Source organism: Megascapheus bottae, chromosome 2 (assembly GCF_031878675.1).
Source record: "Megascapheus bottae isolate mThoBot1 chromosome 2, mThoBot2.hap1, whole genome shotgun sequence".
In the NCBI taxonomy this organism is placed as follows: Eukaryota; Metazoa; Chordata; class Mammalia; order Rodentia; family Geomyidae; genus Megascapheus; species Megascapheus bottae.
Genome location: NC_143510.1, coordinates 24,014,088 through 24,040,532, shown reverse-complemented (window position 1 = coordinate 24,040,532; position 26,445 = coordinate 24,014,088). Strand labels below are relative to the sequence as shown.

The 26,445-nt window shown below is 44.3% G+C and overlaps 1 protein-coding gene across 3 annotated transcripts in view; it reads right to left on the bottom strand.

Annotated features, from left to right (window-relative positions):
- The window catches only part of Ube2e1 (ubiquitin conjugating enzyme E2 E1), a 55,272-nt gene extending 29,269 nt beyond the window's left edge, over positions 1–26,003 (bottom strand). The window contains exons 1-3 of one of the 3 annotated variants that reach the window (XM_090322196.1): positions 25,923–26,003; positions 24,787–24,878; positions 20,368–20,418 (exon numbers count right to left, since the gene is read on the bottom strand). In XM_090322196.1, coding sequence (XP_090178322.1) covers positions 20,368–20,418; positions 24,787–24,827 — 92 coding nt within the window. In that variant the 5' untranslated portion in view covers positions 24,828–24,878; positions 25,923–26,003. Of the gene's footprint in view, positions 1–20,367; positions 20,419–24,786; positions 24,972–25,095; positions 25,352–25,922 lie in introns of those variants that run through there. The other 2 variants (XM_090322187.1, XM_090322179.1) reach the window with 2 other exon arrangements.
- Between the last annotated feature and the right edge of the window lie 442 nt (positions 26,004–26,445).

Sequence of the window (26,445 nt, the reverse complement as noted above, 5' to 3'; positions counted from 1 at the left end):
GGGGCTTGAACTCAGGGCCTGAGCACTGTCCTTAGGCTTTCTCAAGGCTAGGGCTCTTCCACTTGAGCCACAGCACCACTTCTGACCTTTTCTATGTATGTGGAATTGATCCCAGGTCTTCATGCATGCTAGGCAAGCACTCTACCATTAGGCCACACTCCCAGCCCTCTTTCTCTTAGCTATATAGCTAGGGCTGGCCTCAAGAACTTGCCTATATTGCTAAGTACCAGAATTACAAATTTGCTCTACTCTATCCAGCTCCATGGTTTTCCTCCTAGTTGAAAATAAGGTAGGGAAGTTTCCTAAAACTGAATGCCATTTTGTTTTAAATAATCAGTTAATAAAGACCATAGGCACACTATATATAAAATATACATTATTTCCTTGGATTTATATCTGCCTTCAGTTTTGTTTTAATGCAGATGGGTAAACTTCCACTAGAGATGATTCCAGTGGGGTGTGGCCCTAGTACCTGTACTAGGCTTGTACTAGCCAGTACTGGGGCTTGATCATAGGACCTTGTGTTCGTGTTTGGCTTTTTTCTGCTCAAGGCTGGCACTCTATCACTTGAGCCATACCTCCACTTCAAGCATTTTGCTAAGTTGTCTGCCCAGGCTAACTTTAAACCTTGATCCTTAGAGATCTCACAGCCTCCTAAGTAGCTAGATTACAGGTGTGAGCTACCAGTATTGGGTGCCTATATTTTTATTCTTTTTAAATTGTATGTACCAGTATTGGGGGATTGTATTTAGGGCCTGGATTCTGTCCCTTAGCTTCTTCACTCAAGGCTCATCACCACGTGAGCCACACCATAACTTCTGGCATTCTGCTAGTTATGTCCAGGCTGGCTTTGAACCATGAGCCTCTATAGTAGCTAGGATAACAAGTGTGAGCCACTGATGCCAACAGATATCTGTATCTGCTATCTGTAAGCTGGGTGCCAGTGGCTCATACCTTTAAGTCTAGCTACTTAGGAGGCTGGGATCTGAGGGTGGTAGTCTGAAGCCAGCCCAAGCATGAAAATCTATGGGACTCGAATCTCCAATTAACCTCCCAAAAACCAGAAAGTGTAGCTGTGTTTCAAGTGGTAGAATACTGGCCTTGAGCAAAGCAGCTCAGGGACAGTGCTCAGGCCCAGGGTTCAAGCACCAGAAGCAGCACACATGGAAAAACACACACACACACACACACACACACACACACACACACACACACACGCAGCATGTAACTGAGATAAGCAGAATTACTGCACTAAACACAGAATACTTACTAGATTGTCTCAAGTAAATGATTGATTTTATTTGGTATAAAAAATGTAGAAATGTTAAAATATTCTATGGCTGTTAATTTGCTGGGGCAGGCAGGATTGGGATTTAAACTTAAGGATTTCTGCTTGGTAGGCAGGTATTCTACCACTTGAGGCTTTATCTCCAGTCCTTTTGGCTTTCACATAAGATTGCAGTTTTTGCCAAGGTAGCCTAAATCACAACCCTCTTATTCGCATTTTTCTGCATGGCAAGGGTGATAGGCTTCCATTATCACATGCAGTTTTTTATTGTATGGGACAGAGGGTCTCAATAACTGTTCAGTGGGGCTGGCCATAACCCTTCAAGCCTCCTCCTGATCTGAACCTCCTGCTTAGATAGGGTAATAAAATGAGTTACCACATGTGGTCAATTTTTAGACTCTACTATGTTCTTTTTCTCAATCTGGAATGTCAGTTTGGGCAATGATTTCTTATACTGATTGTTTCTGCATTCTAGGGAATACCATTATGTCATTAAAAAAAATTCAGTATGGGGCCGGGATTTTGGCCTAGTGGTTAAAGTGCTTGCCTAGCATGCATGAAGACCCAGGTTCGATTCCACGGTACCACATATATAGAAAAAAAAAGCTGGAAGAGGTGCTGAGGCTCAAGTGGTAGAGCTCTAGCCTTGAGAAAGTCCAAGGACAGTGCTCAGGCCCTGAGCTCAAGCCCAGGACTGGCGAAAAAAAAAAAAAAATTCAGTATAAATTCTCTCTCTCCCCCTCACCTCCTTTTCTTGTGTTGGTCCTAGAGCTTGAACTCAGGAGCTGGGTGCTATCCTTAAGTGTTTTTTGCTTAAGGGTAGTGCTCTACTACTTAAATAACAGCTCTACTTTTAGCTTTTTGGTAGTTAATTGAAGATAAAAGTCTCACTGCCTTCCCGTTTAAGATGGCTTCAAGCCAAGTTTCTTAGATCTCAGACTCCTGAGTACGGAGGATCACAGACATGAGCCACTGGTACCTGCTTTAAATTTACTTTTATTTTATTTTATTTTTTTATTGTCAGGATATTTTATAGAGGGGTTACAGTTACAGTCATCAGGTAGTGGGTGCACTACTTCTCAAACATTGATACCCTCTCATGTTTTTATCCCCACTTTCCTCTCCCACCCCCTCCCAATCATCTTGTTTCCCCTCTTCCCTTCCCTATTTCAAATAAACAAATAAATATATATACACTATACCAGATAACAGAGTCAGATACAGTAACAACATGGATTAAATTTACTTTTTGTAATAAATGTTATGACTTAAGAGAAAGGAAAGAGGATTTATATTTCTTTTTATCCATATCTTTTTTAAAGCTTACATAAGATAGGTGTAAACATACACCTACCTACACCTGCAATAGTTAACACCCCTCTCCCTGCAAAACAAAAAAAAAACAAAAACAAAAAAAACTGAACTTTCAAAATATGTCCTCCTCATGCAATACAAACTTTGAAAAAAAATATAGGGACATTCTCTGGTTTGTTTTGTTGCCTGTAAATTAGGAAAAAAACATACTGGCAAGCACATAAAAAGCTATGGACATTACATTTAGGGAGCATCCAGGTAATACTTAAAAAGTTTTAGGTGATTTCTCCACTTAAAGCCAAGAGGACAAGATATGAGCTGCAGGATTTAGCTACTGCAGTTTTTACTGTATTGCTCCCACTCTAAGGGGAGCTAATACTTGGCTGCTTCAACTGTGACTACTCATCTGGCTCTCACGGCACATACAGAGTAATGTCAAAGCTGCTCTTTCCCATGCAGCTGTACAATCAGGGGAGTGGAGAAAAGTAATGAGGTAAGGAGCAGGACTGGGTTCTTCAAGCATGGCACTCTTCGGAAGAGGCTTCCTCTCAGCCCAAACCCAGCCTGCCCTAGGGCTACGTGTAGTAGTTACTGTTCTACCTTCTGGGCTGTTGGTGTTCTACAGGTAGGGATTTCTACATGCTTTTAGATTCAACAGATAAATTCAGTATGCAAATACACACACGCACATGCACGTCTCTCAATATATGTCTATATAGGTATCTATCAATCCTGAGTATTATAATCCTCAAAGTTCTCCAGTGCTTGTGTTTTTTTTACTTTAATGCAAATATAATAGTAGGCCAAAAGATGAAGTGAACCCTCATCTACAGTAGAACTGGGACTTCCTCTGCTCATCCTATGGATTTGTCTGAGGATATCAGAAGACTTCGTGAAGGCTCAGAATAAACCGGAACACCATCCTGAAACGTTCCTTAACTAGCAGTAAGCATGCCAATGTTTCCGGGCGTGGCAATCTAGACAACAGCAACAGAGTGGGAGAGGACAGGAAACACAAAGCAGGCCTGCAGGCTGACAGCACCAGGGCCTTTACAGAAGTTGTGACCTAACAGCAAACCACAAAATCGTCTTTCTGGTTACCCAGGCCCAATAGCCAATCCCTCTATGTCTATTCGCTCACACATTCTCTAAGCCTTTCAACTTCTCTTTTTACTGAGTCTCTTAGATATTCTCTTACTTGTACAAAAGCAATGAAACCCCGTTTTCTAGCTGTCTTTTAAGAATCCTTCACCTTCTCTGCCGCTCCTGAATGTGTAAGCCTACAATGTTAATTAAGGTCAGCATGTTCCATTTTCCTTTTGTAGTGATACTGGGGTTTGAACTCAAGGTCTTGTGCTCACTAGACAGACATTCTATCATTTGAGCCACATCCCAGCAGCATTATAAATCACTAAAGGGTGAGATATATCTAAGGAAGCACTACAATCACACGGTGTGAGAGTTACATGAATGGGACTTATGATTTTTTTTTAAAAAAAGTAAGCTTATATGTTAGAAAACTAAAGATCCTCATTAACTTGCTATTTAGTGTCTTATTTACTAGTTATTTATTTTATTTTTTTCTTTTTTTTGCCAGTCCTGGGCTTGGGCTCAGCCCCTGAGCACTGTCCTTGGACTTTCTCAAGGCTAGCACTGTACCACTTGAGCCTCAGCACCACTTCCAGCTTTTTGCTATGTATGTGGGGTACTGGGGAATTGAACCCGGGTCTTCGTGCATGCTAAACAAGCACTCTACCACTAGGCCAAATTCCAGGCCCCTTTACTAGTTATTTAATGCCTAACTTACTTGACAACATCTCTAACACCCTTTATACATGCACACATATATACTCAAGAGACAGAGAAGCACATAACTGCTTAGCTGGTAATAATGTGAGTCCAAGAAAAAGTCAAGTCTATTTTTTTTTCTCCCTGATGGTGGTCAATACTCTGTTTTACTGCAAAAGGAGTTCAGTTCTCTCTATGCAGTAACTATAATGCCTCTACCATCAGCTGCTTTAGTTAACAGATGTAAAGAGCCAAGAATGATCCACTTTCTCATGTGTAAGAACTAATATACAACATTAATCACTGGATATATTTTCTTAAAATTAAACCTTCATGCTGCTGGGCATACCAGTTTAATGTCTCTAATCTCAGCACCTAGAGGGCAATCAAACAAACAAAAAAGACTGAAGTTTCAAGTACACTCACTAGTGGTTCATGCCTATAATTCTAGCTACTCAGGGAACTGAGATCTGAGGATCATGGTTTGAAGCCAATCTAGGCAGGAAAGTCTGTATCTCCAATAAACTAATCAGAAAAAGTGAAAGTGGTGCTATGGCTCAAGTGGTAAGTGTACTACTAGCCTTGAGTACAGAGCAGCCCAGGGACAGAACCCAAACCCTGAGGTCAAGCCCCAGGACCAGCAAATAAAACAAAACAAATATACTCACTAGTCCAATCTATTCTTTAAGCCTTTTCATTAGTGTGTAGACCCTTTAGTTCTAATGACCATAACAAAAAACGATGGGAAAATTACTATTCCAAAATCCATCTATCAAACCAAGGAAGTCATTGAGCGTCTCTCTACATCATTATCACAGATGTGCAGCTTCCTAAGGCACAGATTGTATGGATCTGAATTGTAAGAAATCAAGTAGGGACGGGTGGGCATTCTGATAAGCTGCCTCCAGGACTGTTGAGATTCCCTGGCTGCTTCCATGCTACCCAGCTCTGCCTGTTTCCCCACCTGCCATCTCATTTGCTATAACTGCTCGGCAGTGGTAGGAGGCCAAGCTCTTGGTGCTTTCCTGCTGCCAGGACTCAGGTTGGAGCCCAAGAAAGCAGACTTGAAATTGTTTCTGATGGCCTTGAATTTTATACTTGCATTACAAAGCATTCACATTTTTATCCATTGTGTGAAGACTTCTTAAGCAGTACTATAATTCCTTTCACAGGCAGAGAAATAATTTTTTGCTATGTTTCATATAAAGTGTGACTACTGATATTTGAAGAAATATCTGAAATTGTTAATGCAAAAAGTACTTATAGCTGGGTGACTCTCACCTATAATCCTAGCTATCTGGAGGCTGACATCTGAGGAGCTCAGGTTTTGGCTCAGGAAGGAAAGTCCTTGAGACTCTCATCTCCAATTAATTACCAAAAAGCTAGAAGTGGAGGCTGGGAGTTTGGCCTAGTGGTAGAGTGCTTGCCTAGCATGCACGAAGGCCTGGGTTCGATTCCTCAGTACTACATACATAGAAAAAAGCTGGAAGTGATGCTGAGGCTCAAGTGGTAGAGCTCTAGCTTTGAGAAAGTCCAAGGACAGTGCTCAGACCCTGAGCCCAAACCCAGGACTGGCAAAAAAAAAAAAAAAAGCTAGAAGTGGAGGAGTGGCTCAAATGGTGAATTGAATCACTAGACTTGAGCAAAAAAAAAAAAAAAAAAAAGGCTTAGGAATAGCATCCAGGCTCTGTGTTTAAGCCCCAGCATGGGTACACAAACAAAAAGTACTTGCAAAACTGGATGCCAGTGGCTCATGCCTGTAATCCTACTCAGGAAGCTGATATCTGAAGGTTACTGTTATGGTTCAAAGCCAGCCCAGACAGAAAAGTCCATGAGACTTCACTAAACTACCAAATAAGTCAGAAGTGGAGCTGTAGCTCAAGTGGTTGAGTGCTAGCCTTGAGCAAAAGAAGCTGGGGGCAGTGCCCAGGCCCTGGGTCCAAACCCACAACTAACTAACTAACTAAACTACTCCAGAGGCTATATCTGAGGATTGAGTTTTGAAGCCAGCCCAGCAGGCAAGATTGAGAGACTTTTATCTCCAATTAGTTGAGCAAAACTTGAGGTCTTGAGTGCAAACTTCAGTACTGGCTGGGGCACGTGCACATGTGCACACATACATACACACAAATATGTGTCTCCGAGGTATTCAACAACAGGCCAACCTGGCTGGCGTATCACCCTTGTTTAAAGCTCTCCTGTGGCTTCCTACTGAACTAAAAATAAATCTGACCCATGTCTACCTCACTTGTCATTCACCCTTTCTCACTATGTCCAACCACACTGGCCTTCCCTATTCAGTGTCTTTCTAGTTGCTGCTATTTAGCCTAAAATGCTCTTTGCATGGTTGGGTCTCCCATCATCAGCCATCTTCTGAAATGTGTCGCCCACCAATGCCTCAGCTTGCCCACTCACATGCTGTGAATTGACTCCATTTAATCTCAGTGCTGTTATCTGAAGTTACCTTTGCACACATGCCCCTCCTTGCATATGAATGAACATTCCATGAGAGCATGACACCACCTTTCCTATTGTTATATCTTTAGTACACCTCACACAATAGTAGATACCCAAGTTAAAAAAAAATGTTGGCATCAATGACTGAGTATGGTGAGAACCCACTGCTTACAGTTGAACCTTAAATCAAAGGGCCTCAAGACAAGAGCGGGCCAGGAGAGCAGGGAGATCAAAGAAGTGGTGGTGTTGTCAGTGACTGGTATTGCTCAGGCTGGGGCTCAATGCAACAGGAAGAGAAATACAGGTGGGGCAGGTAGGAGACAGCCGTGCCCACTCCAGCTGAGTCACTGATAACTGTGCCAGGCTTCACTACACTTGCACAACTAGTAATAAGACTTAACTGAAATGAATAAAAATCTGTTGTTAGTAGAGATGATTCCCATGATGCAAACGTTATGTATTTGGTACGCTATGTATTTTTAAAGCCAATCCAAGGAGAAAACTACTAATTCTACTGGGCTTGTATTTTACCAAGTTTAGGCCTTTCAGAATTCATAAGCAAGGTATGGTGTCACACTCCTGTAATCCCAGCACTGAGAATGATTAAGCAAGAGGATCATGAATTTGAGTCCAGCCTGGGCTATAAACCAAGACCAGAGGAGTGAGAAGGGGAGTGAAGAAAGAGTAGAGGAGGAGTTTAGGATGTGAGGGAAGAGGAAGGAAGGAAAGGAACAGATGAAGAAAGGAAGGAAGGAAGGAAGGAAGGAAGGAAGGAAGGAAGGAAGGAAGGAAGGAGGGAGGGAGGGAGGGAGGGAGGGAGGGAGGGAGGGAGGGAGGGAGGGAGGGAGGGAGGAAGGAAGGAAACAATCAAGCATACCAGCTTAGAGAAAGCCAGAACTTAAGAGTGAACTCATAAAACTTACCAACTAGAGAGAAAGATGCAAATTAAGCCCACAGTAATGTTACTAAACACATCGAGACTGAACTCAGTCCATTAAACAAGACAGCATTTCTTTCTATGCATCTTCCGTCAAAATGATGCTGAGTAAATATGATCATCTCAAACCTGGCCCTCCTTCCCGGGGATTTAAGGGAGGCAGAGTAGCTTCAGAATTAGAAAATCTCAGAGGACTAACTACCAGGTGGGAAGTTCAAGCTCTGTGGTGAAAACTACAGAACATAAAGGTTTTTGTAAAACACATTAGTCACCTGGAGGCAGAAGGGATAAAACTACTGTTCCTTTTCTTGGCACTAAATTACTGCTATGTTTAGAACACTGATCCAGTCGTATGAATGGATAACAGGGAAGCCAACTTCAATTTCAGCTACAAGAAACATTTCTTCATGTGTCTTCAGCAGGTAACTTATTTTTAGATTGGTCATTGCTTACTTTGGATGGGAGAACTTACCAGGATACTAAACTACAAAGAAATATCTTGTGGGGTAGGCGGTCTACCAGTGTTTCTGAAGAGTGAAACTATACAACTGGAGGATTTTCACCCAGGAAAAAAAAGATCAAGGCCCAAGCAGTATTATACTCTAATAAGTAGTCTACGTTACTAACTACACTGTTCTACAATCTACAATACTACAATCACTTAGTATACATTTATTTTGAAATAGTTACTGTGGTTAAAGCTATGTTTTATGTTTATGAGACATTATCCTCCTGGATGCATATAATAAAACAAATGTTTTCTTTTAGTGTCTTTTATGTATACTAATTCAATGAGCTTTTATTTAGGATAAAGCGCTAGAATTTTTATTTTTTGGCCAGTTCTGGGGCTTGAACTCAGGGTCTGGGTACCGTCCCTGGGCTTCTTTTGCTCAAGGCTAGCACTCTACCACTTGAGCCACACTGCCACTTCTGGCCCTTTCCCAGCCCAAGAAATACGTTTTGATAATGATGATTCCAGTGAATTACTTCCAGCGGAAGATGAAAGGCTGTGAGTGATGGCAGGAGAAATTTAAGTTACTTGTCCAGCAAACTTCCGAGGTAGCCAAAACACTTGTGCTCCCCTTGTTTATCTCTGGCTTTCCTACAGCAGCATTTAAGGCTTTTGTGACCCAAATTACTTTTCTCTGAGCTAGAATGACTCCTAAGCCTGAAAATTTCTGAATTCAACCCTCTATTATTCAAATTAAGCAGAGTACCTGGAATGACCTAAAATGACCAGTGGATGACTAGAAAGATGATGTTTATAAGGCATTTTAAAGAGTTCTAAAATAAGGCATTAACAGCCAGCATTAAAAGGATGAAAAAATAAATATGAGTAACTTCTATTGTGTTCAAAGTAAATGTGGGTATATGACTCAGTTGTAAAGCACTTCCCTAACATGCAAGAGGCTCTGGGTTCCATCCCCAGCAATGAAAAGCACCTCATTCTAGTGTACTTGAGTTTAAGCAAATGCACAAGGTTGACGCATAAAACATTTTTAAAAATGAAACTGGGAGAGTGAAGGGCTGACATTGTCCCAAGAGAAATGTACTCATTACCTGACTTATGAAACTGTAATATCTCTGTATATCACTTTCATAACAACAATAAAAAATAATGACAGCAGCTACTGGCTTATTTCCAATTTACACGCTGCCCATTATTTTCAAACCTATGTCCTGGCAAAAGGAATTCATCAAGATGTAATATACAAATCCAGCACTGTTTATTTACAACAGCCATACTATAATGTTACAAATTTTTTTAAAAAAAATTGAAAATCCGGGGCCAGGAGTTTAGCCTAGTGATAGAGTGCTTGCCTAGCCTGCACGAAGACAGGAGTTTGATTCCTTGGTCCCACATACATAGAAAAAAGCCAGAAGTGGTGCTATGGCTCAAGTGGTAGAGCTCTAGCCTTGAGAAAGTCCAAGGACAGTGCTCAGGCCCCGAGCCCAAGCCCAGGATTGGCAAAAACAAACAAACAAAAACAAATTGGGAATCCACTGAAATGGCATACCCTCCTCTCATTGAAGAATAATTTATACAATACTAAGAAATTCTGTCCTGAAAAAGAAAGTGAAGGCCTGGAGTTGCTTAGTGATAGAGCACTTACCTAGCATGAACAAAGGTCCTGGGTTCGATTCCTTGATACCACATACACAGAAAAGGCCAGAAGTGGTTTTTGTGGCTCAAGTGGTAGAGTGCTCGCCTTGAGAAAGCTCAAGAACAATGCCTAAGTCCTGAGTTCAAGCCCCAGGACTGGCAGAGAGAGGGAGTAGGAAGGGGGTTAGGGAAGGAAGGGAGGGAGAGAGGGAAGAAGGGATGGAGAGAGGAAGGAAAGAAGGAAGGAAGGAAGGAAGAAAGGAAGGAAGGAAGGAAGGAAGGAAGGAAGGAAGGAGGGAGGGAGAGAGAGAGGGAGGGAGGGAGGGAGGGAGGGAGGGAGGGAGGGAGGGAGGGAGGGAGGGAGAGATGGTAACCAATCTCTTCTAAACACACTTATCTCTTTTTTTTGGTCATGTCTTCTTAATTGAGTCTGTCATATGAAGGTCACAGAACTTCAAGGTCATCAACATTTCAGGCTTGATGACTGATCACTCTACCTCCAAACACTTTCCACTCCCTACTGTCTCACACCATACACTCCTTTTCTTTCCTTCTGGCTCCTCCCTTGATGGCTTCCCCTAATATAAACCTATAAATGCTAGTGTCCATGCTCCATCCTGGGCCTCTTCTCATTAAACCTTTCCTTCCTAGGTGAGCTTACCACTGATCTATGCCCCCCAGTTAACACCTTCCTTGAGTACACATACAACTGGCTCTATACAAGGCTTCTACTCTTCTGTAAACCATTATTATCATCTAACCAATGGTTAAAAACTGCAACAGGTCCAGGTTATCTCTAAGCTTATCTCCACTGCCAGTACCTAAGTCCTTACTACCATTATCAACCAGGGAATACTCTCCCCCACCACTCATGCCTTCCTCACGGCTATTTTTCTCACAGCAAGGAGGGTGGGGAAAGCCTTTAAAATTACTCAGTCACAACTAGCTTAGCTCTTCTATCTAAATGGCTTACTGTTGTTAGAATGCCTTCACTATGGTTTACATGATCTATGTCACCTGGTCCCCACCTCTGGGCCTGCGTGTTTCTGCGTCCCTCCCCACACCATGTCTTCAGAGGTAACCTTCATCCACTAAGTATTCACCATAACCACACTTGATTCTTTTCTTTCCATCTAGCCATCAAAACTTGTATTGATCCTTTTATCTCTGGCTCTGCTGCCTACTATAACAAGTTTCAGGAGACAGAGGCTAGCTTTATTGTCCTCGCCTATAATACCTAACTCACAGCACACAATACTATTTCAAATAACTAAGATCAAATAACTCATGCTGCACAACACTGTTTCCTGATCACCATTCTGATTTTTATCCAGGTAAGATCATCCTGAGCTACACTTACTATTCGTGGTAACTGACTGCACTATTGTAGAAACTTGCTTCTCAGTCTTCTCTAGAATTTACTAGAGGGAGACCAATCCTGCATCCATCTGCCATCAATTAAAATAGATACAAGTGCCCGAGGTCCTGACAGTGTATAGAATAGCCACAATGCTAGCAGAACTCTGACACTTCTCCATTGATTATTACTATTTAAAACTTAGAAGTGACACAGGTCAATCTGAACAAGTCAAATACAACACTTGTGGCAAATGTCTGGATGTTAGGAAGAGCTAGGTAATGCCAGCTCCTTTTCTCTGACCTGCTCTTTCACTGTCACATTCAGGTCAGTGTATTCTTTGACAAGCAGACAGAAATCAGTTGTTAACAAGTCTATTAAAAAGTATTAGTGAATAGTATCCTGCTCCAGTAGGAAAATCCGGAAACAGCTCCATAGTCTCCATATGAACCTATGTGCTAATGAAAGCAATCCACGGTCACTGCATACATACCCATTCGCATGGGCAGTTCCTGGATTATGGTTCTTAGGCAGAGGCTTTTTTTTTTTTTGCAGTCCTGGGTTTGAGCTCAGGGCCTGAGCACTGTCCTTGGACTTTCTCAAGGCTAGAGCTCTACCACTTGAGCCTCAGCATCACTTCCAGCTTTTTTCTATGTATGTGGTACCAAGGAATCGAACCCGGGTCCTCGTGCATGCTAGGCAAGCACTTTAACCACTAGGCCAAACTCCCGGCCCTTAGGCAGAGGCTTTATTGAGCTTTTGGTCCCTGGAGCAGTTTGCCAGAAGACATGAGGCATATTCTGGCTCCAGATACTAGGTCCTCTTTAAAGCACAGCTAAGAATGGGTTTATAATGAAAACTTGTCCCACTTCACTGGTAACAAGAATGTGTCAGATGTCTCAAGCAGGTGCCAACACCTCTAATACAGCCATGTGGGATAGCTTCAGGATCCAGGAGAGCATCTTCGGAAGCCCAATCAATACATTTAGTACCCCTAGACCCAGGCTCACTTGTTGGCACACGGTAACTTCATAAAGCCTAAACCTGTGAGCCAGAGGTGTAACTTCTTTGCCGTATCATCTCAGACTAGCCTCTAGCACAGCTCACATCTTATGTAATACTTGGATTCCAGCTTCTGTGTAATTCCAGGAGCGTCCAAATGGCCAAACTGTTTGAGTGCCAATTCAGATAAACTGTCAGCTATACTTCTTGGCATTTCCCAATTATATTCTGAAGAGGGTCATGAGAGGTTTCATATGTGTGTTTTCATTTGACAAATATGTATTGCTTATCATTTCTTGGGCATTATAGGAATGAAAAGATATGAATCTTATGGAGCTTAGTCTACTGAGAGAGTATAAACGGAAGACTGATGCTGTTTCTTTGAATTCTAGATAATGAACTAGTGGTGCACACCTGTAACCCCAGTATTTGGGAAGTTGAAAGATTTTCAAAAGTTTCTAACCAGACTAGACCACAGACGCTAGTTCAAGACCAGTCTGGGCTACATAGCAAACTGTCTCAAGACAACTTCTGATCTTGCAGAAAACTATCACTCCAACAAAACTTCAGGTTACCAGCCTTTCTAAATACGATCTGCTAGAAGCGGCTCTGTGACTGAAAGTGGAAAATGGAAAAGACTCAGGGACAGTGCTCTGGCCCTGAGTTCAAGCCCCAAAACCAATAAAAAAAAAAAAAAGACTGTAAGCATGATCTGCACATGGGGCTGTTTCACCTTCTCTACAACTGTGTTTAAGGACACTACATCTGAGTGACATTGTCCAAAAAGAAATGCATGCAATATCTGACTTATGAAATGCTAATCCCCTGTTTTGTTGAATAAAAATTAAACCACTCTATCTCCTCTTTTATTTTCATCCTCGTCCTCTCTTCACTTTTCCTCTTAGCCTACAAGGGCCTATTCCTCTGTTTTTACATTGTAGCCTTCTTAAGAAATTTCCTTAACTTACCTGCTAGTGCTTTTACAAACCTGTGCTTACTCAATTCCTACTTCTTTTCTGTGTCCTCTTCCTTTACTCATCCTTCATTTGTAGACAGTTCCCAATTCTTTTCCCTTCTTTTACTCTTTTTACTTTTGCTATTTCTGGGACAGGATTTCACTGTGTACAGCCCTTATATGCCAGGACTGTCATGTGAACCACCATACCTTTGGCAGTCTCAAGCATTTTATATCACCAACACTTGCAAATCTAACATGGACTTCTGAACAGCCAGTCCCAGGCCCAACACTGTCAATCCTGCTCAGATTTAATGCCTGCACACCTAAACACATGGAAGTACCATGAAGCCTACAGCTACAGTCACCAGAGGGTCCTACAAAGTAAGTCCACAAACAAAACACCACCAACATGGCCACATGTTAAGTTGATGCAACAAGGGTTTCAAACTACAAAGCTGGGAAAACATGTAGAGTCAGATAAAAAATCTGAATTTTCTCGGTACCATTACATCACTATGTAAGAAGTGTATTCATAAAGGCATCTGTTAGGTAAAATCATTCCCCTTGTCTTTTAGGGAATTTAGAGTCAACTTAATTTGTCTAATCTTATTTAAAAGTAGGCAGGTCTGAGCTTCACTGACTTGGTGGATAATGAAGTCAAAAACAGAATCAAACTGCAAATATTTGCTGAGGGCCTACTAAGTGCATGGTCAACAAAGCACACTGCTCCTTGGGGGGGAGGGGCCTCCCCCCACAGTGCACACATTCACTTCCAGAAGCACCTACTTCTCTGAAGATAGCTCATCTCCCCCCAAACCCAGACTCTCTCCCAGGTTCTCCACAATGAATCAGCAGCCAAGTTCCCTGGGGTCTTCTGCCTCTGCTCCCTTCCCTCCCACTTAGTACACTATTGTAGTCATCTCTAAGCCTACTGCTTTCTACCCAGCTTGGTTCAATCCTCATTTAGTCTCCATACAGTGAATGAACTTTAGTTTCAGCTCTAGAGGTTTCAGTAATTCTCCTGTGTCCACAGAATGAAAGTAGCCTGATTTGTAGGAATTCCACAGGTTTCATCTCTTACTATTATCCTTAGGATATCCTTCCAAAAGTTTATCCACTGTCCAAGTCAGCTCTCCCTCCCTCTAATGTCCTCTGCTTTGTCTCTGCTGACATGGTTTCCACTGCTCGATTTCTCACCTCCTCTGTGGAGCCTCCCAAGATAATAAAGTGCCCCCACACCACCCTTCGTACTCAGGTCAAAGTAATTTCTCAACCTTTCTGTCATTTGCATTTATTATTTTCCCCAAATACCGGTATTTCCAAATACAATTCCATTACTCAAAATACTGAGGCAAGAGGATCACAGGTTCAAGGCCACCGAGCTACAAAGCATGACCCTACCTCAAAAAAGGAAAGAGCCGGTCTCTGGCGGCTCATGCCTATAATCCTAGTTACTCAAGAGGCTCAGATCTGAGGATCACAGTTCAAAGTCAGGGAGGGCAGAAAATTGCCACCAGTTAGCCACCAGAAAACCAGATACCGTCTGTGGTCAAAGTGCTACATTACTAGCCTTGAGCAAAAGAGCTCAGGGATAGCACCCAGGACCAGAAACTGATGAAAGAGAAGAAAAAGGCCGGGTTCCAGTGGCTCACACTTGTAATCTTATCTACTTAGGAAGCTGAGATCTGAGGATCAAGGTTCAAAGCCTGCCTGGGCAGGAAGTCTGTATCTCCAATAAACTACCAAAAAAAAAAAAAAACCCAAAACAAAAACAAAAGTAAAACTCAGGAAGTAGAGCTGTGGTTCAAGTGGTAGTGGTACAGCACACTAGCCTTGAGCTCAGATACAATTACCAGAACCTGAGTTCAAGCCCTAGAATGGGTACCAAAATAAGCAATGATAACTAAAGGGATAATTCTAATAGTTACTATGTATCATATATAGAAAACATTCATCTCAACTGATCTTTTTAACACGTATTAGGTCCTGTTATTAGGTGAGGAAAAGAAAGCTGAGAAATTTAATGTCTTAGAAAAATGTACTTCTTTTTCGCCCCCTCCCACCCCAAATGCTTTTCTCTGTCACCCTTAAATCATTTTTTACAAACAAGACTTAGCTGTAAAACTTTAAAACTAAATGTATCAGATTATATAATATAGTTCTGGGATGAAGGAAGTGCAGACTTAGGCTTATATCATAGTCAAGGAATAAGAGAATATTGGTCAAATGTAAAAATTATATTAAAATTATTTTTAAATGTATTATGTACTCTTTACCTGCCTTATGGAACTCTAACCCCTCTGTATATCACCTATATAATAAAAACTTTAAAAATCATGCAATAATAAAGCAAAATAAAACTTTTCAAAACAAAAAATATTTTTATTATCCCTTCCCCCTGCTTCAAACGTTTAATGACTCCTAAAAGATATATGAGAAGTTTACTCATATTACAAATGCCCCCACTAAATGAATTCTGAAGTCTAAAGGATTTACTTGGGCAAAACATGCCAATTGTGATAAACATACGGTTCTACAGACATTGATGTCTAGTCATATAACTGTAACTAGTCAACTTAGCAAAGCTTGAGCTGTGGGTTATATATAACAGCTGCAAAAACAACTTCAGTGGCCCACAGTTCACCAGCTGTAATTTGACAATTCAAGATAGAAGAAGCTTTAGGAAATCATTATAGTAGTTAAGATGGTTATTATTTTCCAAGAGAAAAAGGCAAATTGTAGGGGAAAAAAGCCTAATTGCAAGACTATTTCATTCATTCATATGTATATATGCATATACACACATACGATATATGCTAATTTTTTTAACTTATATGGCAATATAAAGTCAGATAAAAATATTTGAACCAGGTGATATTGACTCACACCTATAATCCTACATACTTAGGAGGCAGCTGAGACTAGGAGGATAAAGGTTCAAGACCACAATGGGCAGTAAAGTTCAAGAGATCCCTTCTCAACCCACAGCTAAATGCCAACAGCACAGGACTGTCACCTTCAGCTCCAAGGAACACTGAGGTCTGCAAGACCTCAGCCAGTCCAGGCCCGAGGGTCCTCAAGTCCCCATCTCAACAGAGGGACGGTGGATGTGGTGGCATGAATCTGTCATCCCAGCTACAGTAAAGAAATCAAAAATAGGAGGATAGTGGTCCAGGCAAGCGCCCAGGCAGAAAGTGAATTCCTAGCTCAAAAATGACCAGTGCAAGGAAATGGTGCTGTGGCTCAAGTGGTAGAGCACTAGCCTTGAGCTGAAGAGTTTAGGGACAGCACTCAGGCAGAGTTCAAGCTCCATGACTGGCCAAAAAAAAAAAAAAAAGGCTAGAAGCATAGTATCTGCCTAGCTTGAGTTCCAGAGTTAGAACTCCAGGTACCATCAAAACAAAGCAAACAAAAACAGTCATGATACTTCTGATGTCATCATTAAAGTATAATCTGCATTACATTTTAGTCAAACAAAAATCTATTCAATATATGTTCTAATAGAAGTTTTGAAGTTCAGTAACTTTCAAATGTAAGTACCTTTGTTATTTGTTAACATTAGTGTACACAAGCAATGTACACAAGCAGTGTACACATCCTTCAAGAGTAGTATTTCTCCTGATTTACAAAAAGCAACTGATTACTGGAAAGATGCTGTGTGCCCCAACCCATGTTTTAAGAAAGCAATGTGTTTAAATTTAAAACTACACACTGAATACTGATTGAATACCAGTATTTACTGGATAGGAGGAAGCAGTGTTCACTCACTGAAGAAACTTCTGGAAAGGATAAGAAAACATATTCTAAGATAGATTAATTAGAAAACCAATCATTTTGTCTCATTCAAAATATAATATTACTAATAAGATTACAACTTCAGCTTCTGAGCTCTCATGGAAAACTATTTTTGAAAATGCAAGGACCTAACTATATCATTTAATTCACATATTTTAATTAAAGCTAACTTCAAAAAGTATCTGTTTCCATCTCCAACAATAAAGTATATTAACATATTAAATAAATCCTGTAAGTTACCAGCAGAAAACATAAAACCAAGCTCACATAAGAGAGCTGAATTTCAGAACATTAAGATAACACATACGGTACCCCAAAAGAAAATTTAGTTTATAGTACTGAAAGATCCCTTTGGACATCTTCAGGAAATACAGCAGTCATTATTTATGAAGAAAAATGCCATATACATTCTCTTACAAAATAAAGATGCCTGGTATTTGCTCTGAAATCAGTTTCTCAAAATGTTTAAGTATAGTGGGGTTTGTCTTCCTAACACCAACTACCCAAGAGCCATCCAACTGAAACTTCCCAGTGCAGAGGTACTGGCCAAAGGTTTCACCTTGAAGAATTAATTAGAAGGGTTTTCCAAAGATAAAATGTTCCATCAGCATCAGAACACAAACTTCTCAGATAGGAACTCAGCTAAAATGATGGGAAATTCAAGTGTACTTATCCCATTTCACAAAATAATTAATCCTATGAAAATCTTGCAATTGTTTATATTTTTAAATTTGAAAGTACTTCTCCGAGAAAGCTATCTATGTGTATTAATAAAGGATTTCCTTTTAGAACTGTGCTTGATCACTTGGGCAGCCAGAGAGGTCTGAACTCACAAGAGTTCTGGCAGCAGAGCCAGGACCCCTGACAGGAATGGTAAATGCCACAGATCTGTCACAGGAATGCTGCACAAACAACCAGGGAGCTGTTCATAGTTCTCCACTTTCTCAACCATCTGAGAGGATTCTGAATGCTATGAAGAAACTACTCTGGGGTGAGTAAGTGGTTCAACTGCAAACTATACTTTCAAACTCTAAATGACTTTCCTCACAGAAACAGGACAAAATTGTCACCAAAGAGAATCTCACAACTGATCCAACATTAAGAACAAATGTGTCCAAAGTAAACACAAAAGCTCACATTTAAGCCATTAAGTACAGTAGAAAACTTGAGTGGTACTAAGCAAAATATTTCATTAGTTTCCAATCTGACCATATTCACCTTAAATTGTGCATATGGGCCTGGCACTGGTGGCTTACACCTGTAATCCTAGCTACTCAGCAGGCTGAGATCTGAAGACTGCAGTTCAAAGCCAGCCAGGGCAGTAAAGTCTGAGAGATTCTTATCTTCAATTACCCACCAGAACACTTGAAGCAGCACTGTGGCTCAAAATGGTAGAGCACTAGCCTTGGGCTGAAGAGCTCAGGGACAGCTCCCATGCCCAGAGTTCAAGCCTCACAACAGACTTAAAAAAAAAAAATTGGGGGGCTGGGAGTTTGGCCTAGTGGTAGAGTGCTTGCCTAGCATGCATGAAGACCCAGGTTCAATTCCTCAGTACCACATACATAGAAAAAAAAAAAGCCAGAAGTGGTGCTGAGGCTCAAGTGGTAGAGCTCTGGCCTTGAGAAAGTCCAAGGACAGTGCTCAGGCCCTGAATTCAAGCCCAGGACTGGCAAAACAAAAAAACAAAAAACAAAAATTGGGGGTGGGGGGTGTGTGGCCTAGTGCTAGAGTGCTTGCCTAGCATGCACAAATCTCTGGGTTCGGTTTCTAAGTACCACATGCAAAACAAAAACAAAAACCGCCAGAAGTGACACTGTGGCTCAAGTGGCAGCGAGCTAGCCTTAAGCAAAAAGTGTCCAAGGACAGTGTCCAGGCCCTGAGCTCAAGCCCCAGGACTGGCAAAAAATTAAAAAAAAAAAAAAAACTGCATATGGTCACTAAGTATTTTCTACTAATTTCTGTTCTGTTCCTGCTTATAAATTCACAACACTGATGAAATCTCATGTGTAACTCATATATCAGTCCTGAAAAGTTTAAATTATGTTTGCATTTTTAGTAATACTCTCACTTTATTTGTGCTCCTAGCCCTTTTTTTTTTTTTGCTTTATTTTTTAAATATTTATTTTCACCTGGATGTGATCCTTCCACACAGTATGCACAGTGGCTGGATGACAACACATGCCACTTTCACAAGCTATTAGTTGAGATGATGTCTCCTGAAACTTTTGCCCTGGCTTTCCTGGAACCTGGATTCTCCCCATCTCCACCTTCCAAGCACCTGAGGTTATAGGTATAAGCCATGGTTCCCAGCTCTGTATTTAGTTATGATACCACAAGAGTTAATAGAACTGAACAGTCTCTCTTAAATAAATGATTCCATGTTTTAAGTCCTTCCCTTCATTATTGCTATTTTATAAAAATAGTAAAGTCATCAAGTCTTCTTTCCACGTTGACTCAACAGCAGCAAAATGCTATTTTACATAAAGTTCAATATCCAACAAACCCTTTGAAAGCTGGTTTCAAAAACTGTGTTGAAAGTGAAACACACACCTATATTTACAGTCTGAATGAGGCAATATCAAGGAAAAGCACCACCTTGTAAGACTTTAAATCTATAATTTAAAATAAAATCCTTTCTTATCAAAGCCACAAATTATTTTCTGAATCGCTCTGCCAAAAGTCCAATACAAAATTACACACATGGAATAAGTTTGAGGATCCAATGTTTGATTTGATTCTATGTTCTACAAGCTTAATGGAGCAAATCATCCCTCTAAACCAAAATGTACCTGAGTACCAAACAGTTTTACACCACCTTTAGAAAACATATCAATGGACAATGGTGCTCCTTTAAATTGATTTAAGTGTTTTCATGTACACCAGTCCACTCCAAATAAATATTCTTTGCCATGCTGCGATGTGACAGTTCTTTTGTTTGTTTCTGTGTCAGACCTGGGGCTTGAACTCAGGGCCTGGATGCCATCCCTGAGGTTTTTGCTCAAGGCTAGCACTCTACCACTTGAGCCACACAGCCTCCACTTCAGACTTTTTTGTTGTTGTTGCTGTTCAGTAATTAATTAGAAATAAGAGTGTCAGGGACTTTCCTGCCAGGCTTGGCCTCGAACCTTGAACCTCAGACCTCAGCCTCCTGTGTAGCTACCGACGTTAAGAGCCAAACATCACACACAACATCACACACAAACTTGAATACCTATCATCAGAAATGCTAGCTGTTAACCTGGTTAGGACCAAGGAAACAAACATTAACCAGAGAAGCAAAATTCTAACACAATGCCAAGAGGAAACCCTGGGTGTTGGGGAGGGGTGGGGGGAAGCTTTAAAAAGCAAAGGCTGTGAGCGCACTCACCTGCAGTTGGGCGGAGGGTCTAAAGTGATGTCAGCCAGTTCCTTCTGAATCCTGAGGGAGAGAGGGAAGCACAGGGGGGCGTTAGGGGTGAGGGCTGGGACCCCCCCCCCCACCGCGGGTGCAGGGGACAGGGAGCGGCCCGACCTGCTCGGGTGTATGCCCTCACCTGCGCGCCCGCCCTGGCTGGCCCTGGCCTGGCCTGGCCTTACCTACCCGGGTCCCCCAGCCCCTCCCCACCCCCAGGCTGCCTAGGGGAGACCTCGAGGACCACTCCATCATGGTGGCCTGCGAGGTCCCCCGGGGGTTCCCGGGGCACGGCGATGCCTCGGGGTCCGGGAGGCCCGCGGGGTCCGGGAGGCGCAGGCCATAGGTCCAGGCCCCGCCGCCGCTGGGCCGCCCTGCGCCAGGCGCGCTCGGGCGGAGGGGATCGGTCCCCGGAACGCCAGCCTCCCGCCCGCCGCCGCGCAGGTGCACCCGCCCGGCCTCCGCACGCGGCTCGGACCCGCACCCCGCTCCCCTGCCCCCGACTCATGCGCCCCCTTCTCTGCCCCCCCCAACTTCCACGGCTGCCTCTTCCCGCCCCAACGTGGGCACCCGGACTTCACAAAAGAGCCCATCCCCCGTCCCTGGGCCCAGGCCACCGGCCTTTGTCTCCTGCTTACCTAGGCCCTGCTCAAAGCATCAATTATTGGGCAAACTCCACCTGCTACTTTTCAAACCTGTTCTCCTATAGTAGCCCTACGGGGGGGAGGGGGGGTGACAACTTTTAAAGAATCTCACATGTAGTAAAATCAGGGACAACTGGGATGACCATACATGTTTTGCTCTTTGCAAAGGTTTTTCCCAAGGCAGGCCACCTATATATGTGGAGAAGTTAAAGGTATTGTGTGTGTCTTGTATGTTGGAAAGTAAAAAAGAACTGAAGTTCTTAAAGAACTGATGTTTTTTAAACTTTCCTACTGAAAGATAGTTCCTGTGGTCTACAAATCTGGGCAGCTTTCAGACCGAGTTTGTTCAGCCTCCCCTGACATCAGTGACCGCTCAGTTCTACCCCTACCCAATAAAGCATTTCTGTTTTGAGACTCACTGGATATTAGACTAAGAGTTTAGAACACTGGTTTTTCTGATTAAGAATCTCTTGGATGTTTCTGTACTGTGTCTCAGGACCTATGCACAAGCAAACATTTCCTCCTCCCCAGGCATTTACTTCCTTAATGTGGAAAAACTGTATTACCACAGTGCTTTATCTACTGCATTTACACCCTTTCCAAAGTATTAGTTAAGGAGTTGCAAGAAGACCTTCTCATACCCAGGCCAGGAAGGTGGCCTAGTGGTAGAGTGCTTGCCTAGCATGCAGGGAGCCCAGGATTTGATTCCTCGGTACCACATACACACACACACAAAAAAAACCCCGAAGTGGTACTGTGGGTCAAGTGACAGAGTGCTAGCTTTGAGAAAGCCCAAGGTCAGTGACCAGGACATGAGTTCAAGCCTCGGCTGAACAAAAAAAATTTTTTTAAAGACCTTGCATGTGGGTCCCAGGGGTTCTTGTACTCCAACCCATTCTCCCTGGGGGCTCTCCTTCTGCCTTCCAACTGGCACTGAGAACCTGCCAGTCTGCCAACTCAGGCTTGCATCCTTTCCTTCCATCTCCTGGTTAATCTGTCCCTTCCAATGCTATGGGTGATAGCACTGGAATCCATAGTCTTCACAGAGCTACCTTTATAGGAGGTAACATCAAACTGGCTTTACACTTTCCTGGATACACTGGTCTCTACTTTGTGCCTTTTGAATATTAACCTTACTCTGTTCATATGAAGCTGTCCTTTAAGCAGGACATTCAGGGATCTAAATTCACTGCACACACACACACACACACACACACACACACACACACACAAAAGCAGAAACAACAACAAAAAACCCATGTTAATTTTACAGGTAAAAATGACTATTTGTGGCTTCCTAACTTTCATTTTCCACATCATCTCTTTTCCAGCATTTCCAAGTATGTTTTTACTTTCCATAGCATAAAAATGAAAAAAAAACAAACAAAACAAAACTCCCTCTTTGTAATTTACTGACAAAAAAGCAAACTGCTTTTGACTTGATCCCTTTCCCCCGAGATACATTTGGGTATACCAGGAAGATGGCCAGCAAAATACAGAAATACTAATGATTTGATGTGATGGGCCTGCAGTGGGACAGAGCATACCCACAGCTAAGTAAGAATGAGAGGCGTCTAAGATTTTGAGGGAGGCAGACTGTTAAGGAAAAGTCCATCCAGAGTAGCCAGGGTAGATGCCAGCTTCTGGGAGAAGGCACATAGGGCTATCTCACAGAGGAGATATGTAATCAACCCTTACCATTTTTCTCAACACCTCCACACTATTTAAAACAAGTCAAAGTAAGCTGGGTGATGGTGGTTGAGACCTGAGGATTACACTTCAAAGCCAGCCAGGGCAGATATATACAAGAGATTTGTATCTCCCTATTAAACAGCACAAAGCTAGAAGTAGAGCTGTCGCTCAAGTGATAGAGCCCCAGACTTGCGAGGAAAAGCTAAGCAAGAGTGCATGGCTTTTAGTTCAAGCCCTAGTATAGACATTAAAAAAAAAAAAAAAAAAAAAAAAAAAGCCTGGGCCTGGTGGCTCACATCTGTAATCCTAACTATTTAGGAGGCTGAGATCTCAGTATTGTGGTTTAATGCCAGCCCAGGCAGAAAAGTCCCCATGAGACTCTTATCTCCAACAAAATATCCAGAAAAAGCCAGAAGTGGCACTGTGGCTCAAGTGGCAGAGTGCTAGCCTTGAGCACAAAGAGGCTCAAGGACAGTGTCCGGACCCCGAGTTCAAGCCCGAGGACCAGCAAAAAAAAAAAAAAAAAAAAAAAGGCTATACCCACTGTATGAACCAGGGTTGGATCACCAAAACAGTGTGCCAACTTTTCCAATTTAAAATCAAGGCGTAGACTTAGATAGCTGGCAGTCTCAAACTCCTACTCCTCAGCACAAAGATCTAAAGCCTCCCTGTTTTCTTTTCCATTCTTTTCAGAATGAAATCCCTACCTCACCATTTGGGTTCTTTACTGTCTTCCTAGCTGGTCTCTTTAAAATTTAACAACTATCTGACTAAGAACAGAATTTATGCAAGGGTATCTAGGGTTCCCAGGAATCTAATATGGATTAGTTGAAGGGTCATGGGGCTAAAAGGAAGTTACTAGAGGATGAAAAAGGTGAGAAGTAGCTACCTCCAGAGAAGAAGTGGGGAAAGGAAAAGCTACTGCATTTAAAAAAAAAATAAGAGTGAAATAACATTTTTACCTCAGAGAGCAAACAAGAGTGGCATCTGTGGGTAATCCTAGATGAGTGGGGCTGTGGTTCTGGTAAAGGCCACCAAATCAAGAAGTTCTCCAGATCCCATCTCAACAGAAAAAGCTGGTCAAAGTGGCACCATTTCTAGTCATCCCAGAAACAGGGAAGTATAAATAACATGATCATGGTCCAAGCCAGCTGGGGCAAAAAAAGACAAGGCCTCATTTTATTTTATTAAATAACCAGAGTCAAAAAAGGTCTGGGGGCAACAAGCAGTGGGGGCCTATATAGCAAATGCAAGGCCCTAAGTTCAAACTCCAGAGGAGGAGCAGATGAAGATGAAGACGAAGAAGAAAGAAGAAGACCACGACGACGACGACGACAACAACAAATAGCATGGAAGAAAAAAAAAAAACCTGAAAACAGGTAAGTGCAAATTCTTAGAGCAAGAGACCCATCCCCACAAAATTAAAAAAAAAAAAAACCTGTAATAACCATTTTGCAATCATTCATTTGCCTTAAATCTCCAAGTCAGAAACGGCTCTTTAAATTCCACCAGAAAATACCTCCTACTAAATATCTGACTCACTGGTGTGAATTACTTATTCCTTATGCAGTTGGAGGAAAAAGCTCTATTCAAAAAAAAAAAAAAAAAAGATCATCCCGCAACAGGTGAAAAGCAAGGAAGATGGTCACAGAATTCATTTCGATAGAGTTGTCCGGGGAAGGTATCTCTAATTACGAAGTGGAATGACAGCCTTGGGGAAGAGTCACAGATTCCTGCTTCCTAGCAATCAACCCCGGAATCTGTAATCAGATGGGGGGTGGGGTGGGGATTGAGGGGCGGGGGTGCCACTAATAAGGATCCTCACCAACTTCAGCAAGACAGGGATCAGACAAGTCACAACTACTGCCAAGTGGACGAAGATTAAAATATATAACACAAAAGCAGCCATGGAGGGGGGGGGACAGGATTCCCACGGCCCCATTTTCGTTCTTGAGAGCCTACAAAGTATGAGGAGCATTTCGTCCCCCCCAGCTGGGTGTGGGGGGTAGGTCTCAGGACAGAGGCATGCAGGGGGAGGGTGGGGAAGGAGTGGGGGTACCTCTTGGCGCTGGTGGAGAGGAGCTTGGAGTTTTTGCTCATGCTGACTTTACTCTCCTTCTTCTTGGGGGTGTTTGATTCTTTCTCGGTTTGCTGGTTGGAGGACGAAGATGAGGAGGAGCTGGTGCTGGCCCTCGAATCGTCATCCGACATAGCGAACCCCCCACCCCACCCCGCAAACGGCCCCTGCATGGGGGGGGGAGAAGGGGGGGAAACAAAACAGAAAGCCGGAGCATGCGGGCGCTGTCAGGAGCTCGGCCGGGCCGCCCCCGCCCTCGCCCTCCACGCGGGCCCCGGACCCCGGGCCCACCACCGGCTTCGGCAGATCCGACGCGGCTTGTTTATGCTGGAGCCCCAGGGAACGGGGAGCGGGGCGAGGGGGGAACGCCGTGGGGACCCCGCCGGCCCGGAGGGCGCCCCGGGAGGCGGAACGGGGCCGGGAGTCCCGGCGGCCTGGGGCTGGGTTTTGTCCGCCACCCGGGGATCGCGGGGCCCGGGGTCCGGGGAGTGGAGAAGTGGGGGGGGAGAGGAGTTTGGCGGGGTCGGGGAGGGCCGAGGGAGGAAGCCGAAACGGGGGGCCCGGCGGCGGGGAGCGCTGGCCGGTGGGGGCGGGGAGGGTGGCGGGGGCCCCGGCGCCCAGGCCCAGGCCCGCCCGCGGCCCCTCGGGGACAGCCGGCCGGGGACGCGGGGTCCCAGCTCCCGCCGGGCGCCACCGCGGACGGGTGGGATGCGGGTCGGGGAGTGTGGGCTGAGGGTGGGGGGGAGGCTCGGCCTCCGCCGCCGAGGAACAACAATGCGCCCGCGGCCCCCGAGGGGCGAACCCCGCGGGCCCCAGCCCCGGGGGAGAAGCCGGGGCGCCCCGCTCCCCTCCCCCCCCGCTCCCGGCGGAGGCCCGGCGGGGGCAGCCGAGGGGGCTCCCGGGGCGGCGTTGACAGTTCGGGGTCCCGGGCGCCCCCTCCCCGCGGGCGGCCACGCACCCCACGCGGCCCGGGGTCCCCGCCCATCCCCCCCGGCCGCCCGCGCCCGCCCGCGCCGGGGCCCCGCGGCCGGGCGGCGCAGGTCGCGGAGGCGGCGCGGGGTGTCCCCGGGCCCGGCGGCGCGGCCGGGGGGCGGCGGGCGGCGGGGGGATCCCCGTACCTCTCTTTGTGTCTGGCTCCTCCGGGCCGCCGCGGCGGCTGCTGCTGCGGCTGCGGCTGGGCCTGGCCACTCGTGTCTCTCTCTCCTCTCTCCCCTCTCCTCCCTCTCCTCTCCTCTCTCTCTCTCCCTCTCTCTCTCTCTCTCCCTGTCTCTCACTGGGAGAGAGAGGCGGAAGTGCAGCAACAGCAACTATTAAACAGGCAATGGCTTCCCCCAGCCACACACGCTCCACACTCCTCCTCCTCCTCCCCCTCCGCCTCCCCTCCTCTTCCTCGCTCCCCTCCCCCACGCGGCCCGTCTCCTCCCCCCCCCCCCGCCGGCCCTTCCCCTTCCCGGCCGCACCTGGTGGGGGGGTCCCCGCCGGGAGGACCCGGGAAAGCCCCCCCTTCCCTGCACACCCCAGCCCCGCGCCTCCCCCCCTCGCCCGGGAGGGGACGGGGGGGGGGTGGATTTTTCCTTCGGTGGTTTGAGGACCCGGGTGGCAGGGCTCGGGAAAGGAGGCCGGGGAGGGGTGGGGTGGGGG